The sequence below is a fragment of the Centrocercus urophasianus genome, unplaced genomic scaffold, assembly GCF_019232065.1.
Source record: "Centrocercus urophasianus isolate 14NV4802_14NV808 unplaced genomic scaffold, USGS_Curo_1.0 seq_10, whole genome shotgun sequence".
In the NCBI taxonomy this organism is placed as follows: domain Eukaryota; kingdom Metazoa; phylum Chordata; class Aves; order Galliformes; family Phasianidae; genus Centrocercus; species Centrocercus urophasianus.
Genome location: NW_024884142.1, coordinates 68,158,200 through 68,175,280, shown reverse-complemented (window position 1 = coordinate 68,175,280; position 17,081 = coordinate 68,158,200). Strand labels below are relative to the sequence as shown.

The window sequence follows — 17,081 nt, the reverse complement described above, 5'->3', positions numbered from 1 at the left end:
ATTCAATATGAACAGAAGACAGGCAGCACTGGAATCAGACCATCTGAAACATTAACTATTTCTGGCAGTGATCAGTCCCTTTTGCTTCACTGAAGGAGAAAGATGGTGTAATGGTCCTGACCTTCAGTTGTTTTCAGCTTCATGTTTAATAATACTTAAGTGACATATTTGCTTTTAAAACTTTCCATGAAAATATGTTCCAGAGATTGTTCTGATACTACAGATGTATTTTCTGTTTGAAGAGTATGCCTGATAATCACATTGATTCTGAGTTTTTGAGTTGTGAGAATTAGCAAATTATTATTCCTAATTAATTCAACTCCTCTTGTCTCATCATGATTTTATTGACTGCTTTAATGGCTGTCCTCCACCATCCAGTGATGTATTTGTGATATCTCTTGTTGTATGGCACTCTCACCGTCCATATTTCCCCTCTTCCTGTGATTTTTGACTTCCCTCTCTGTACATACACAGTTTAAGATGAAATAAACAAGTTCCCAGCTTGGAATTTATGGTGCGTTCATGTTATCCTGTATGCGAATGATGTCTTATGGTTTGTTTTCCATTTCAAATAATTGATCCTGTTTGACATTTGAGCAAAAAATTTCAAGTAATCGTATACAGTGATTCTAGTTTTTCTTGAGCAGCAGCTAACTTAAAGCCCCATGTGAACATGGAGAGTTTGTACTTTAAATGATTAGCATTTACCAAATATCAATTCCATCTGCTGTTGCACTGTCTACTGAATCAGTACTGTGAAGTCCTTCTGTGCCTCTTCAAAACTGACTTTCTACTTAACTCAGAAATTATTACTGTCAGCAAATTTTGTTATATCATAAATCACTCTTCTGCAGATAATCTCTGAAGACAGTAATCAGCTGCAGTGGCTGCATCCCTGACCTGTGGTAACTGACCTACTGTGGCTAACCTTTATGCCTATCTTTTTAACCATTCTTTTTCCGTGACTTTCTATCACAGATCCACTTAGTTCCTTTACAGAAACCTTCTGGGGAATTATATCAAGAACCCTTAGGAAGGCCAAGTTAATATGTTATGCAGACTTTCTTAACCTTGTATGTTCACTAATTCTACATAACAACACTCACACTTGTGAGCAATTGCATCATTCAATAACGGTGTGCTATCTTCCTTCTGTCTCATTTATATATACACATTCTCCACTTTATTATACTTTCTATCTTGTTGTCTCTATGGGCTCCTGTTCTATTCATGTGCCTCCTCCCCAGCCCTTGATTATCACTGTAGATCTTTCTAAAATCTGAGGACATATATTCCAGCTTCTTTTCTTTTCTTTTCACTTAGGGTCATTTAAGTGACAAATTGCACACTGCTGCTAACAGTTCAGCGAGTTAATATTTGACTTGCCTAAAAACATACAATCACCATTCTGAGTGACCACTATGTTGACCCAGCAAGATGTTTTTATTCATTTTATCAATTTGTTTTAAGGCCTTTCAATTTTTTATCGCTGTCGTTGTCACCAGTGCTATCCTTTCTTTCTATATTTAGATCCTGCCAATAGAGAAAAAGTAGGTCAGTCACTGAGAAGGCTTTTTTTTTTTTTTTCTATGGGAAAAGAAGCCCTAACAGAAGGGTTTTCATTGAACTATTTTTGCTGGTGAGTTTCTTTCAGTATTTCCATGTTTTTAACAGCAGAGTTCGTGAATGTATCTGGCTGAAATGTCAGTGCTCTGCAATAATCTGTGTAAATCTGCTACAACAGGGAGAAGTAAGCACTGGGAGGGGGATTTTCATGACAGAAAGAACATTTGGTTCAGACAATAGGAAAGAAAAGAAAAATGAAAAAATGGAGTCTTAAAATATCTTGAAAGTGTGGTCAGTGAAATATATATAATTTACCAGACAATAAATTAATTATGAGAGAACTCTCTAGAATTAAGTTTATATTGATTACCTTTTTTAGTATATATTCACCCCAGATGACTGTATCTAATGACATAGCAGATCACACTCCTATGTTAGTCTCTGGAAAGCTATCTCCACAATCTTTGTAGTTTGCTTGCTTTAGCTTTGGTTATTTCTCCTTGCTGTGTGTCTGAATGATACCATTTTACTTACAAAGCTTTTAACTCCTGCTGGACTTTAAATGCACAGCATTCTTCCCATTGAAAGAAATACATTATCTTCAGCTTTTTATGCCCTCAGTTAGCTGGAAAGTTGTTATGAAGAAGATTGAATTCATCTTTACTGTGTAGAGTGCAGTGAAAGAGGCAGCTATTATTCAAGGTGCTGCAGCATCTTTGTATTATCTGAACTGCCTGGTCATAAGTGGGTGTTCTGTGATTATGATAGCAATGTATAACAATGACACAAAATTAATGGTTGATGTAGTAAGCAACTGATATCAAAACAGACTTGGAGACTAAAAAAGTGTCATGATTCATTTTAACCAGCAGTAATCATAGCAAGATAGTGCTACCTATTGTTTACCCTTACCCAACTTCAAAAAAAACACATTAGCTGACATCCCTCTTATTCATCAATTCTATAGTTCCTTCAGGAACAAATATTTTGTACACTGAAAAAGCCTGTGCCAACTCTTGAGCAACACTGGTGGCCACAAATCCAAGTGCTACTTGATCCACACCAGTTTTTCAGCACCTTATATAGCTGTCTCCTCCCATGAACCCCACCCCAGACTGCTCATGGGCCTATGCTTTCCAAACAGTTGATTGAGGGAGGAGTTGCTAGCTGCGCCTTGCCTTGAGCATCACAAAGAAAGAGAAAAGTGGTTACATGGTAGCAGGGAAACATACCATCATACAGAGCAGCATGTCTGAAGGAGCCATGATGTAAAATGTGTTTTCCATTTGGCACATGCCAAAAATTTTTGAGTACCATATGCCATGGAGAATCACATACCTCCTCCAAATATATGCAGCCAAATGAATTGATCACACATCTGCAGTCCCAGCCACTGGAGGAGAGAAAAGTTGGATGATCTGGCATACAAACAGCAAGTAACAAACAGTACACAAGAAAAACCTGAAATAATATACTGAGTAGAAGTGATTTATGTCCAGTATTTTGTATCTTTTATCGATACTTGAAATTGTGGAGAAAAAAACAAACAACAACATTTGAGAAATTGAAGTATGGTATTTGCAGGAATTTTGATTTTGTTGTTTGCAGGTTCACTCAAAGGTGTGTGCATATGACTGTATAAACTAGAGTAGAGGGAAATAAGTGAAGCGTCAGGAAATATCTTATGAAGACAAGTTCAGACTATTATTAGGGGAAAAAAGACATAATTTTTTTTAATTTTCTGTATTTTGCCTTGAAGTAGTATGTGAATCAAAGCTCAAACTAAAAAGTTGTCACTTCAGAGGAAGTGCCAGTGGGAAAAAGAGGGAGGCAGTACTTCAAAGGAGTCTGGATTTCATTTTCTATCTTTTCAATTTTAGGAGACGAGAGATATCAATGATAATAGTAATAATCCTGAACTCTGTGATTTTGGCAAAATTGAGAATATAAAAACTCAAGAGTAGTGCTATTGAAATTAGAAGAAATATTTTTTACATGCTGAAATTTGTCGTTTGGCAAGAGAGCTCAATTCCCCCACTAGAAGGTCTGATTGCTAATGTGATATATGTAAGCATGTAAAAAAATTGAGGTGACAAAGAAACTAACAGCAAATTTAAATAGATTCAAGCTACTCTTCATCACAGTGAATGAACTGATTATCTAGGGGCCAACTGACACTGTATGCTATTTTCCCTGATATTAGGTTTACATAATGCCTGCAGCTTAGATGAATTTCTTCCAACTTGTATAACTACCGGCTCCCAGTACACCAAAAAAACACACCAGTCCTTTCAGATGTGGGGTTTCAGCAATGCTCAGTTTCAGAACCTCACTCCCTATTTGTCTGCCTCATGAGACTTCAAATTGCAACTGCCTTTTGTAGGGGATTGTCTTCTCCTTTCAGTTGGTCTTTCATAATGACTTTTATTGACCTTGTCTGACTAAAATCCTAGCAGGGTTATATCAGATAGTTATATTAGTCTCAATTCAGCCACATCCTGTTAGCATAAGAGACAAGACTGGTGGTGTTCCCAAATACCCGTTTGCTGGAAATTTTTGTGAATAAAGTAGTTATTTCACACATGTGCATATATATATAGACATCCCTTTATATGTATATATATATGTATATATATATATATATACATCCCTTTCTCTAGACCTGAGATAGGTGCATGCGACCTCACAATATAGATCATCAGACTGTCAAGGTGACCAGTCCCTGAGCAGGTGAGGATTCATGGCAGATCTCTGATATACTTTCCTCCTTACCTGCTGAGTGATATTCCTACTGATGCCTCTGACCTGCTGGTAGAAGCAGCCACTGTCTAGCACATGGCACATGGCACAAGAAAAATCGTCCCTACATGCTGTGGTGATACATAAAGAAGTTTGTGATGAGTATCTTGCAATTAATCATGGATCTCATTTTAAGTGTGTTTGAGTAAATAGTTCCTCTTCCTTCACTGTCTTTTCTGCTTCTCTGTGAAATGACTCTCAGTGACTACTGCGCCTTTTGCAATTCCATTCTTCAGATGGGACAAAAGAGTACAGTTTAGAGTCATGTGGGCGTTCAGTAACTTTTCTAGCTCTTTTGTTTTCCCCTTTTTAAATGCCACAGTCAGGCCCAGAGAGCGAGGCTCTCCTACGCTTTGTGTGAGCATCAAAAGTGGGTTTTATTTTATTGCCTTAAGTTAATTCTTACAGCCTGTTTTCACACTGGCAATGAAATGACAGCAGGAGTGAGGTGAGAGTAAGTGATAATGTCTTGGCATTCGGCACTTAAAATGAACGTGTGCTTGTGAAATTCTGAGTCATTAATTCTTTTTCCAGGCAGCCATGTGGCATAGCCATGCACTTGAGCACGGTGATGGATTTTAGATTAGAGAAAAAAACCCAAGTAACAAACACTTTATTGTGGAGGGAGGAAAGGGAGGCTTTCTTTTTTTTGACATGGCCATAATAAAAAGTGAAAGATAAACTTGCAAATTTGGGGTTTTTACAGTTACTTTTGTCATATAGCAGTCTTAAGAACATAAAATGCCCCAAATGATGTTCCTTTTAGGAAATTTTTCTCTAAGACTTGCATGGAAGCTGCATGGAACAACATAAAACAGGCTCTGAAAAATGACATTTTAAAGTGGAACATAATTAAGAAGCACCTGTTTCCATTTCCTTTGTCCCTCAGAGAGTACTGCAATCTACTTCAGGTGTGGTGAGACTGAAATTACAGTGGTGTGATACTGTAAGGTGTTTTATGGAATTAAGAGACTACATCACCTAAAACCCTGGGATGCATAAGAAAAAGCAGAATCCAATCATAGCCTTTGAGAGATTTCAAAGCAGAAAAACAAGTTTATTCCAAAGAAAAACAAATAATCCATCCACTTGAGTCCTCCCCTGTGAATATTATCATAAGAAACAATTTCTTACATGCATGTTACCACAGCCTGCAATTTAAGATGAACAATCACTCAATCCATACAATAGCTTGTACAGTAAGGAGAAAACCAAACCATGTTTGAAAATAAAATGAAAACTCAACAATCAGGGTGTATTTTCATTTTTCAGACTTCATCAGGTTTGTGTTGTCCCAAAGTGCTGTAATAGCCTGATTCTCTCTTATAACGAAGTACATTAGAAGTAACTACCATTTAATCCATCAAAATCACTCTCCTTGTAGTGGCATAGTGGATGGCAGGGCAGTGTTATTTCTCCCAGATGTGATTGCTAATCAATGTACAGTTGTTGTTCACTTCACCATTCAACTAAATAAAGTTCTACAGCAGAGGGAAACATGAAATTTTAAACTTCTTCTCAGCTTTTAGCCCAGCAACAGCATACACCTTAAGAGTCAAAATTCCACCCACAGCAATATTTTGAATTCATATCAAAATATTTCATATGCTGTTGAAATGAATTGGGCTGATAAAGACCAATTTTTGTCTTTCAGTTAATACTTTTCTGTTATATATTCTTAACTTAAAACTCCTGCAGTATAATGCCCTTTTTCACCCACAAAAAAGTAAGAGTGATTTTAGTGATTTTGGTTTTTGAACATGTTTTTCTACTTACTTGTACTGTCACTGCTGGGAAGTTATGCCTGGAACCTTAATTCATATAACTGATCATCTCCAAAACAAGCAGTCAAGAAGAGAGGAAACTGAAATCTTCACTGTTCTACCAGTTACACCTCTGTGAGATTTGCTTCTTTCAAATTTTTGTGTGGTATCTCTGACTTATACCTTAACTTAACTCTGACTTATACCTTCTCAGTGAGTCTATCTGGGTGAAATTGACAATGTAGTCTCATATGTATTGCATATCCTTGTGCATAGTGACTAAATACCTGGAAATAATTGTTATGTACATATCACATTGCATGTTTGTTTACAGTTGCCATGTAAGAAGAAGCTTTTTATTGCTTTTAGTCTATGTTCCTCCTATTTTTGGATTTTTTTATTCTGAATATAAGTAATTAAACTTCTTAAGTAGTAACTTTTATATTTTAAAGTATTTTTTCAGATTTGTTTTTTGTTTTTTCTTTTTTCAAATGTACTTTACAATGTTTTTAATGTTCCTAACCTCCCTTTGCTATTCTTCCAGATGTAAGATGCTTTTTTAGGTCAAAATCCCCTAATTCCACATGCAGGAATACCTGGGGACTTATGAAGCCGTCTGAACTGAACTTCTAGGCATTTAGGCATGTAGGACTAGTCTACTGCTGGCTGCATTCTCCTTTTCAAGCTCACTTTTTGTTTCATGTTTTGTTTCCTGAATCCTACAATTGTACTTCATTTGGATTTTCAGTCTGATTTTAGCAAAATCAGATGTATATTTAAACATTCCTTTTGTTGTTTGGAAATAAGAATCCTTTCATTCTATGTGGAAATTACATTGCTGTCCTGCAGAGAAGAGCAGTGTTAGTCTTGAGTCAGTCTGATGTGAGGCAGGGTTGCAGATTTCTGGACATTATTCACCATTTACAATTTTGTGAACATTTTTCACCTAGTTGATCTGTGTTTGATTTATGTGTTATTCAGTCTCTGACCAAATCAAAAACGCTTTGGTTATGCAGTTGCGTCATTGTCAGATAATATTAATAGAGAGGATTTTAGACTACCAACTGAATGGTTCTGTTAATATATTTATTATACCATACATTTATTTATTTTCTTTTTTTTTCTTTTTTCTTTTAATAGAACAGGTACTGCTCACCTGTGTGAGCTACAGAGGATCTTAGGTTGCTGTTAAAAAGGATATATTTTTTTCATTTATATTTATGCAGTGCTGGAATAAATTGCTGGATTGATAGTCATATAAATTTAAATAAATTGTCTATTAGTTGAAGGAAAATACAGGGAAGTTTATGTGTCCCTATTACCTCATAGTGGCTCTGCAGAGAGATACCTTAACACTGAGTCAGTGTAGATTCATCCTAATTGAATAAGGTACTTGAGGTGAGAGTATAACCTTCTTAGTCTCCATGCGTAGCTGAAGATGAGACACAGGCTGCTATGGCGAACAATTCAGATCTCAGTTGACCTTAATTGCTTTAATTGCCTAGAGAAAACCATCATGGTCTTTTCTATTTCTTTGTAGAGACTCAGTAGTGACTGTACACTTGGGTACACACTAAGTTTCTCAGCAGTAAGTTAGAGAAGTAACAACTCTTACTCCTACTGTAACCAGCCTTTCCAGGATTATAGGCTGCTCTGGCAGCTTTCAAATTATTTATTCTCCAGCTGTCCACATCCCTGTTTTCTGCTCTTTGTTTCACTTCTGCTTCATCCACTTAAGAGTCACAGAACTGTAATATGTTCCAGGTTGAGAGGGACCTCAAGAGGGCTCTAGTCCAATGCTGTGCTCTAATTAGCATAAACTATAAGATCAAGCAGGCTGTCCAGGACTTTAGCTCCTTCACTCTTGAAACTCGCCAAGGACCCAGACTATATGGGCAGCCTCTTCTGCTGCTTAGCTGCTCTCAGCATGAAAACGTTCTCCATATGTCAAATCAGAACCACCCCTGATTAATTTTGTGAACATTGTCTCTCTTAATTTATATTCTTTTTGTTTGTCATGCATCTTTTAAAAATCATGGCTCTGTTATTTGGTAATCTCTTCTAAGTAGCTGGAAGACTTTTGCTAGGCACACCCAAAATCTTCTCTTTTTCAATTTGAGCAAGCCCAGCTCCTCCAGCTTCTCACAGGGCAGAGATCTGTTCCCCAGCCAACTCAGCGACACACCACTGGACTCAGCCAGGTTCACTTATGTCTTTCTTGTATTGGAGTGGATGTGGTATTCACAACTGGGCATGGTAGTCCAGATGTGCTCTAACAGTTGCTGGGTAAAAGATAATAATATTATCTCTTTGTGTTCTTGAAAAATATTACAATTAAGAAACCAAGAAAAGCATGAAGCAAATCTGGAACATATTTAGTTTCTTTTATATCTGAAGTGAATACGTTCTCATCTGCGTCAAGAACTCTGTGGTAAGCCCTGTCACCCTTAACCTAAGAAATCTTTCCCTGAAAAAGTCAGCACGTTTTCTGCCTTTGTTTTTTTTTTTTTTTTGCTCTTATTCCACAAAGATTCATAATGCCTGGAAAAAAACCTTTTTAAACTTGCAGTGTGAAGAACAAAGAAAAGATTAATAAAATTTTAAAAAAAGCAAAGTAAACCAAAATGAAAAGAAAATCAGCAACTGACTCACCACGGAATGTTTTTGCTCAAAGTATCTTATCCAAAGCATAATATAATTCTGTAGCTTGAGGTAGATGAATAACAACAATACTTGGGGTTAAGCTAATTAGGATAAAGTTCATGTGTGGGTTTGCACATCCCAAGTGCTGGAAGAGATGCAACTGTATTCTTTCGTTGAATTTTCTTGTAGGCTTATAATTTGGAAAAGTCTTGTTAAGAGGGTTATAGCACTTTACAGTAGATAGGGAATTCACTGCCAGAGAGAGTGTGTTGGATTTTCTTAGATAAGAGCTCTGCCAAAGGGGCAGGAACCAGAGATCACAGACTGTGGAAAACACAGAGATCACAAGGATTGTTGGGTATCAAATAAGCCATTCTAGGGTTGTGTACTCTCAATAAACTACTGTCCAGACCCCTTTCATTCTTCTTACACATGCTTGCTGGCTTTGGGATAGCTTATGAACATCCCACTCTGCCTCCTGTATCTTCTGTACCTTAGTACAGAATTAGAGATACCTCCTGTATCTCTAATATTTCCTGTATAGAGAATTAGATTAGAGATACCTCCTGTATCTTCTGTACCTTATAAATATCCTTAGTTGAACTGAAACATAAAAGATTCTATCATCCTCATAAAGAACACAGGGCTGAGGACCCAGGTTTTTTTCTGCACGATAATACTGTGCACCTCTTCATGCTTGTATGAAACTGCTGAATCATAGCCTTAAGCTCTGATTGACCACCTGAGGTGAGCAATGAGTCAGCCCTGAGAGCACAGGTAGGTAATTCATGTGTGCTGCTGGAAGGGGTGGAGCTTCTGGCTGCACCTCTCCTAGACCCATTTAAGAGCTGACTACCAGTGGGGAAGGATCTCTTTTGGAAATTGCTCCTCTTGCAGTTTTCTCAGTGAGCCCAGGACAAGGGTAAGCTTTCCATCTATTCTTCTTTGGTGTGATAGCCTGTTTAGCCTAACTTCCTGTATATTTCTTAATTATAACATCTGTACGTTCACTGATTATATAACATTGAAGTCTTGTTTTAGATTTAAAAAAAAAAAAAAACCTTCCTTTATTAGATCTCACTACTTCTATCCTTTTTTTTATCATTTTCATCCTCCACTTTCCCCTTATTTCTAAGTTCTCCTGTATGGCTTTTGTTTTGATCTGTTTCTTTTCATATTGCTGGTGTTATGCTGCTGCACTGCTGCCCTCTCTATCACTCGTTCCCATAACTGATGGCTTTATCATTGAGTGCAGAAACCCTTGTAACCTTCTTCAAGCTTCATCTTTTAAAATTAGTATGCTTCAGTGGTTGTGCACTTGTATTAGTAGGTTATGCTAGGGAATATTTAACACAACAACAGAAATTGCTGCCCACAGATATTTTGGGGGCATGCACTACAGTTGTTACATTGTTGATAAGAGTATTCTAAAGAGTAAGACTTAAATACAGTATTAAGAGAATGACTTTAAGTAATAACCACCTCTTCCTACAGTACAACGTTATCATGAACCAAATATTAACAATAATGAATGAGACTTTAGAGATTGATAATGGTCAGTGGTTTAGTGAAAATACAAGCACACATATAATCATGACTGGTAGGTATGATGGTTTTATTCACTAAAGAGAATGGAGTTCAGCCCAGTTCTGGGCTCTCCAGTACTAGACAGTTGTGGACATGCTGGAGAAAGTCCAAAGAAGGTCATCAAAGACGAAGGGCTTGAAGCATGTCTCTTATGAGGTAAATCTGAGAGATTTGAGACTGTTTAGCCTGAAGAAGGCTCAGTGGGATCTTTTCAGATGTCTATAAATGCTTGAAGAGGGATGTGTAAAGAAGATGGAACCATACTCTTTCTCTTGGTACCCAACTACCAAGAAAAAAGGCAGTTGACTGAAGTTCTATCTGAACATCAGGATGTACTCAGGATGCACTTGTTTACTGTATGGATGGCTGAGCACTGGCACAGATTGCCCAGAGGGGCTGTGGAGTGTTGTCCATGGAGATCTTCAAAATGTGTTGAACACAGTCCTGGACAACCTACTCTATATGGTTCTGTTTGAATGGGGAGGGTGGGAGGGAGGAAGGTTAGATTAGATGACCTCCCTCTTCTGACCTTAATTAATCTGTGATTCTGTGATCCTTCATTATTGTCCTAACATTGAGAGATTTTTAAGAAAATTTTTGTTCTTTACTACTTTTCTGGTAAAGTTAGTGAGGAATATATCATATAGTTGGAGTCAACTATTTAAACGTTGTGTAATCTGAAACTTCTGAAGAGGAAAATGAGGCAAGACCATCAGGATAAAAGTAATTGCTGTTTTCACCTTTGGAGCAAGTATGTGAATGTCACAGTAGCCACCCACTAATGCTGATGTGAAATTACAGCTACAAAATGGGATGTCTAATAGCCAGTGATTAAGGAAAGTAAAGACTTTTTTTTTGTTGTTGTATCATTCTATCACCAAGAAAAAAAAAAAAAAAGAATGCTTTCATGATGCCAGCACCTGGAGTGTCTATTTGCAGGAAATAGAAAACTGAGTTGCTTAAAATAAATTATCTAACTTCTAAAATGTTTTTCTATCTTGTTTTGATATTCAAACAGTGGAAGCTCTACATTTGGGAACGCTGATGGCAGCACATGGTTATTTTTTTCCAATCTCAGACCATGTTCTAACACTAAAGGATGATGGCACATTTTATCGATTCCAGGTAAGTGTTTTTGAGATGTTCTGGACTTGTGCAAAGGGAGGCACATGTTAAAGACCTCACACTAAGGTTTATAGTAAATTTTAACAATACTTTCTCTCTTACGTAACTCTCTTATGTAACCTAGTAAATGGTAGCAATTCCTCTTAAAGTTAAAAATGGTAGAGGGATTTAATTTAAAAAATGAAGACAATATCTTGTACTAAGATGATAATGACCTTTTAAGCCCCTAGATTCAGTAAATGTGATAATGAAAACTGTAGAAGAATTTTGGAAGTGTAGTAAAGGAAATGAAATTATCTTATAGACTATGATTCCTAAAATTGTATTAATTTAGAGGGGGAGGTTTTTTTCTTATTAAGCCTGTAGAAGAGATCTGATTAAAAATGAAGCGTAATGTAGATAGTCTTCCTTATGTGATGATTTCCATGTAGAATCAAAGAATCATAGAATCAAAATCCTTAGAGTTAGGAGGGACTGTCAGAGGTCATCTTGTGCAACTCCTGTGCAACGAACAGACATGCTGAAGTAAATCAGGAGCCTGATCCAGCCTCGCTTTGGAAGTCTCCAGGGACAAGGCATCAATTGCATCACAGGGGAACCTGTTCCAGTGCCTCACCACCCTCACTGTAAAAGTCTTTTTCCTTCTATCCAACCTAAGTCTACCCTCTTCGAGCTTGAAGTCATTTCCCCTTGTTCTATGACATCAGACCTTGCTAAAGAGTCTGTTCCCTTCTTTGCTGTAGCTCCCCTTTAGATACTGAAAGGCCACTATCGGGTTACCTCAGAGCCTCGGTTACTTCTGCCGACTGTAGAGCCCCAGCTCTCGCAGCTTGTCCTTGTAGGAGAGATGTTCCATTCCTTTAGTAATTTTTGTGGTCCTCGCTCCAACAAGTCAATGTCTCTCCTGTATTGAAAACTCCACATCTGAATGGAGTCCTCGAGGTGAGGCCTCACCAGTGCAGAGTAGAGCGGGAGGATCACCTCTGTTGACCTGCTGGCCATGCATCTTTTGATGCAGCTCAGGATACAGCTGGCTTTGTGAGCTGTGAGGGCACACTGCTGGATCACATCCAGCTTCCCGTCCACTAATACTCCCAGATCTTTTTTGGTAGGGCTGTGCTCAGTGCTTTCTTCCCCCAGCTTGTATTGGTAGAGAGGGGGGTTGCCTCGACCCAGGTGCAAGATCTTACTCTTGGATATGTTGAACCTCATGAGGTTCACCTGGGCCCCCTGCTCAAGCCCGTTTAGGCCCTTCTGGATGGCATCCCATCCTTCTGGTGTGTTGACTGCACCCTGGAGCTTGCTGTCATCAGCAAACTTGCTGAGGCTGCACTCAACTGCTCTGTCGGTGTCACTGAAGAAGATATTAAAGAGTATTGGTCTCAGCACTGATCCCTGTGGGACACCACGTTTTTAAATGAGAGGGATGACATATGGATGAAGGGGCTTACTGCTGAAGGAAAGGGGTTAATGTGGTTGTGAAGTAAGCAAAAAGTGGAAAGAAATCATGAAATAGATAAGGCTTCAGTTTCTGGCTCTTCCCCATAAGCAGTGATCAGGAGGACAAAGTATCTGAGAATTTCCTTTGCAAAGCATAGGACAAATAGGGGTGCTGAGCATTGAATTCTGTATTGCTACTAGTGTAGTAATGTTTCAAACATGAGAAAACATCACCTCTGCTAGCATGATATTTCTTTTGAAGGAAAGTGCAGGTGAATATTAGTTGCACTGTGGACAGCTGAGAGTATAAGAGTATAACTGAGCTATAAGTGTTCCCCATTCACTTCATTTTTAATGTTCCAAAGGATGACGCATTCACTCCTAACAGTAAAATTACTTCCAGTTTGTTTTAAACAAGCTACTGTTGTATAAAAGAAGCTAAAAGCAGTAGCAATTGTGCTTTATTTGCACAAATGCCCTTCTACAGGCAAAATTATGCTTTTTCAGTTATTACTCTTGCAACCAGGGTGGCTGTAAAATTGTAGTTTTATCTTCTCTTTTAAACAATGTGGCTTTAGAAATAATCATTCCTAATCATTCTTTTTACTTATTTTGTTTTAATTGGGTCAGTTCCTGCTATAGCATTTTAACTCAAAGGGGGTAGATCTAAATATTGTTTACCTTACATGGAGAGAGGTGAGCTTTTGTGTCAACAAAGCAAAGTGGAAGCTTAGGTTTAGTGATACTTTTTGAACTACTCTGAACGTAAGGCATATTGCCTTTGCATGTTATTTAAAGCTGGGGCCAAAGAATATCTACTACCTACCTTCCTGCACTCAGGCTAATATGTATGAGGGGTTTAGATAAGAAGAGCAAGGTGCACCTTGGAAAGATCTTCTAGGGACCAGGCATTACCCACTGAGTGCATTTCATCACTATCCACATAGCTGATAATATGGCTGACCTGGTGAGGAATGCTTGATTTAACCTTTCAGCTGCTATGCTTCTGTAATTGCTTCCTGGGGAAAGAATGTAGATTTTTTTTTTTTTATATTTTTTATTTTTTTTTACAAACTACATACTCAATATAGGGTCTTTCAACATTCATAATGAAAGTAGTGTTTTTTAATACTTCTTGTTTTTTAAACCAACTCCTAGAATATTCAGGCTTTTGATAATCACACGTTTTTTAAGAGATTGAATTTTCAGAGGTGAGGTTTAGGTTCTGTTGTTTTATGACTTTTAAGTTTGGAGGCATACATAGTTGAGAACAAATGTGGAAATGGGAACAAAACTTTTTGTTGTGAAAGCTTGATTCTGGTGAAGATAGTAGCAAAATTCATGGTTTTGGCAAGATGGTTTCATCTGTGATGTCTTCTACCACTGTAAGACTTTATTGATGAATACATTTAACTCTCCAACTTTGTTTTTCCTGTATCTGTAGTGGAAATTATATATAGCAGTCATTGTAGGGATCTTTTAATATCTGTTGCAAAACAGTGTTACTGCCAACATCACTGAGTCACCCTGCTCAGCTAACCACCTCAGGACTCAGTCATAATCTGGTGTCTGTTTGTTTAAGTTATGTTTGAATATCTCAGCTCTCTAGCTATTGTCCACTGTCTTGTTGGATCATCTGTGCCTTGAGAGAAGCATTTTATTGGAAGTCAAGTTTTGCAATAAAAAAGAAGTTATCTTATCCACACTTGACAGATTTTGTTTGGAAATTGCAAGTGCAAGAACTAATTCATTGTCTCTTCAGCTCATATGCAGCATATGCAGGTGCAGTTGAGATTTCAAAGAGGGAAAAATCATTTCAAAACCCTTTGTCTTCCTGACTCAGTGCCCTTTTTTCTCTTTTTTTAAATCTGCTCAGGCACACTTTTACTGTGATTCTTTGAGAAAAATCTTCTTTCTTTGAAGGTGATAAAACACTGAAACGGGCTGCCCGGAGAGGTTATGGAGTTTTCTCTGGAGATCTGCCTGGATGCTTTCCTTTGTAGCTGACTGTAGAGATTAGCAGGGAAGCTAGACAAGATGATCTCCAGAGGTCCATTCCAAGCCCTATGATTCTGTGATTTTTTTTTTTTTTTTTTTTTGTAATATGTGAAGTAAGGTTTATGGGTGATTTGAATATTCCTCCCATGTTCCAGTTACTGAATTAAAGAAAATGTCATGGAGTGGAGCAGCTTCAGAAACAATTCTTTTTACTACTATCAGCAATGGTAGCTGAAAGATGCTTAATGGTTTATTTCTGCAGTAATACAGTTTAATGCATAAAAATTAATCATGCTCTATAAAGGCTGACAGGCAACACTAATTTTTCACAAGTTGCTGTTTCATTATTTCAAATATTACTATTGATTAATTTAACAGTAAAGCCAAAACAGATCTATTTGTTTTATCACAGGATGTCTCACCATGCATAACAGCTACTTCTAACAAATTGTTTCAGGCACTATGTTATGAGATTTTGTTTCATGTGACTTTATTAAAAGGAGGATTATGGATTTCTGTGGTTCAAATTGGCTTATAAGTCTATACTTCAAGAGAAACAGAGTGCTTTTTTTTTTTTTTTGAGTGCAAAACCAGTGCTCTGCCAATGGTCACGAAGAACCTTATGACAGCCTGTTCTGTTCATAGTGCTTAACTGGTTCCACGGTAGCACATATTGTTCTTGGTAAGCCTCTTTTCTCTAGCTGCTTACTGGTTGCTTATTCAAATTGCAGATAAAGTTAAACAAAGTGCCTTATCAGTGCATACTGATAAAAACTGGCAGCGTTGTTTCTGCCTGCACTGATAAACAGTACTTGACTTTCTCCAAACTGTTCTACCACCCACATTCCTTCCGGCTATAAGTGGGATGTCATGGCAAAATGACAAATGTTCCCTCTTTAATACTTGTTCATGACGAACTGCTTCACATTTCCTGCTGAGGAAAAGTAAAATTCCATCAGGTTTTCTACATTTCACAAAGAAAGCTAGTTGATATTTTATAATTTTGCCTTTGAAAATGGTCATGTGGTATAAAATATTGTAACTGAACATCTGAAACCCTCCTGGGGAAGGTGTTTGCCTATGCAGATTTCTAGATCTTGAGACAAGGTACATTGGTTGTGTAATGTTTGTATTATAGGAATATGTGGTACTTAATGGATGTTGTAATAATACTACAATATTCTCTGAATATAATTTGTAAGAAATAGTTAAACCAATCTTTGTTAGCATTCCCCAGGTACAGATAAGTTCATTTATGTGGGCAAAGTCTCCTTGCATGGCTCTAGGGCTGTTTTAGTAGGTCAGAGAGAGCAGCCAGCTTTCCTCTTTGCACACACTTCCTCTTCTCATTCCTAACCTCATTCCTTGAGACCGGAGATCTTTCTATTGATACTTTCTTACTTCCTAATCTTTCTTTCTTGAATAAGGTAAAAGCATTGTCACATAGTCTTCATAGATCCACTCTCCAGCAAATTCTTCTATGGAGTTATTAGATATCTGGATTGTGAAACTACGTAAAGACTTCTGGAACAGAAGAGAAAAATGGGAACTCTTCCCTTATGTTATAGAAGTGGAGGAAAGCAGCCATGTGTTATGTGCATGAACTGAAAAACATAAGATGTAAGGGACAAAGTAATACTCTAGACGTCTGTTGTGTTTTCTTGATGTTTGGTTGCTTGTTTTTTTTTTTTGTTTTTTTTTTTTCCCTAGAAAAATTAGGGTTTTAAATCACCATAGAACCATAGAATGGTGTGGGTTGGAAGAAACATTAAAAATATCTAGTTTCAAATCCCCTGCCACAGGCAAACTTGCCATCCACTAGATCTGTCTGCCCAGGATCCTTGTCCAACCTTGCCTTGAATACTTCCAGGAATGGACCATGCACAGCTTCTCTGGGTAACCTGTTCTACTACCTCACCACCCTCTGAGTACAAAAAACAATTCCAACTGACATCCAAATCTAAATCTCCCCTCTTTTAGCTTGGAGCCATTCCCTCTTGTCTTGTTGCTGTCAGACTGTGGGTCTCTGTCTTGAGACCCTCAGTCTCCATCTTTGTGCTGGCAGGAGCCTGTGTGGCACTGAGGCTGAGGACTATAGCTGGAGAGCAGAGATAGCAAGGATCTACCTGGTGCATCACACAGCCAGCCTGAATATGGCTC

General features: G+C 37.7%; 1 protein-coding gene across 4 annotated transcripts in view; it reads left to right on the top strand.

The window, feature by feature from the left end:
* The window catches only part of RGS7 (regulator of G protein signaling 7), a 212,264-nt gene that overhangs the window by 137,360 nt on the left and 57,823 nt on the right, over positions 1 to 17,081 (top strand). For 3 of the 4 annotated variants that reach the window (XM_042827133.1, XM_042827113.1, XM_042827103.1), the window contains exon 4: positions 11,377 to 11,483. In XM_042827133.1, the coding sequence (XP_042683067.1) occupies positions 11,377 to 11,483 (107 nt within the window). Of the gene's footprint in view, positions 1 to 9,623; positions 9,694 to 11,376; positions 11,484 to 17,081 lie in introns of those variants that run through there. The other variant, XM_042827124.1, reaches the window with a different exon arrangement.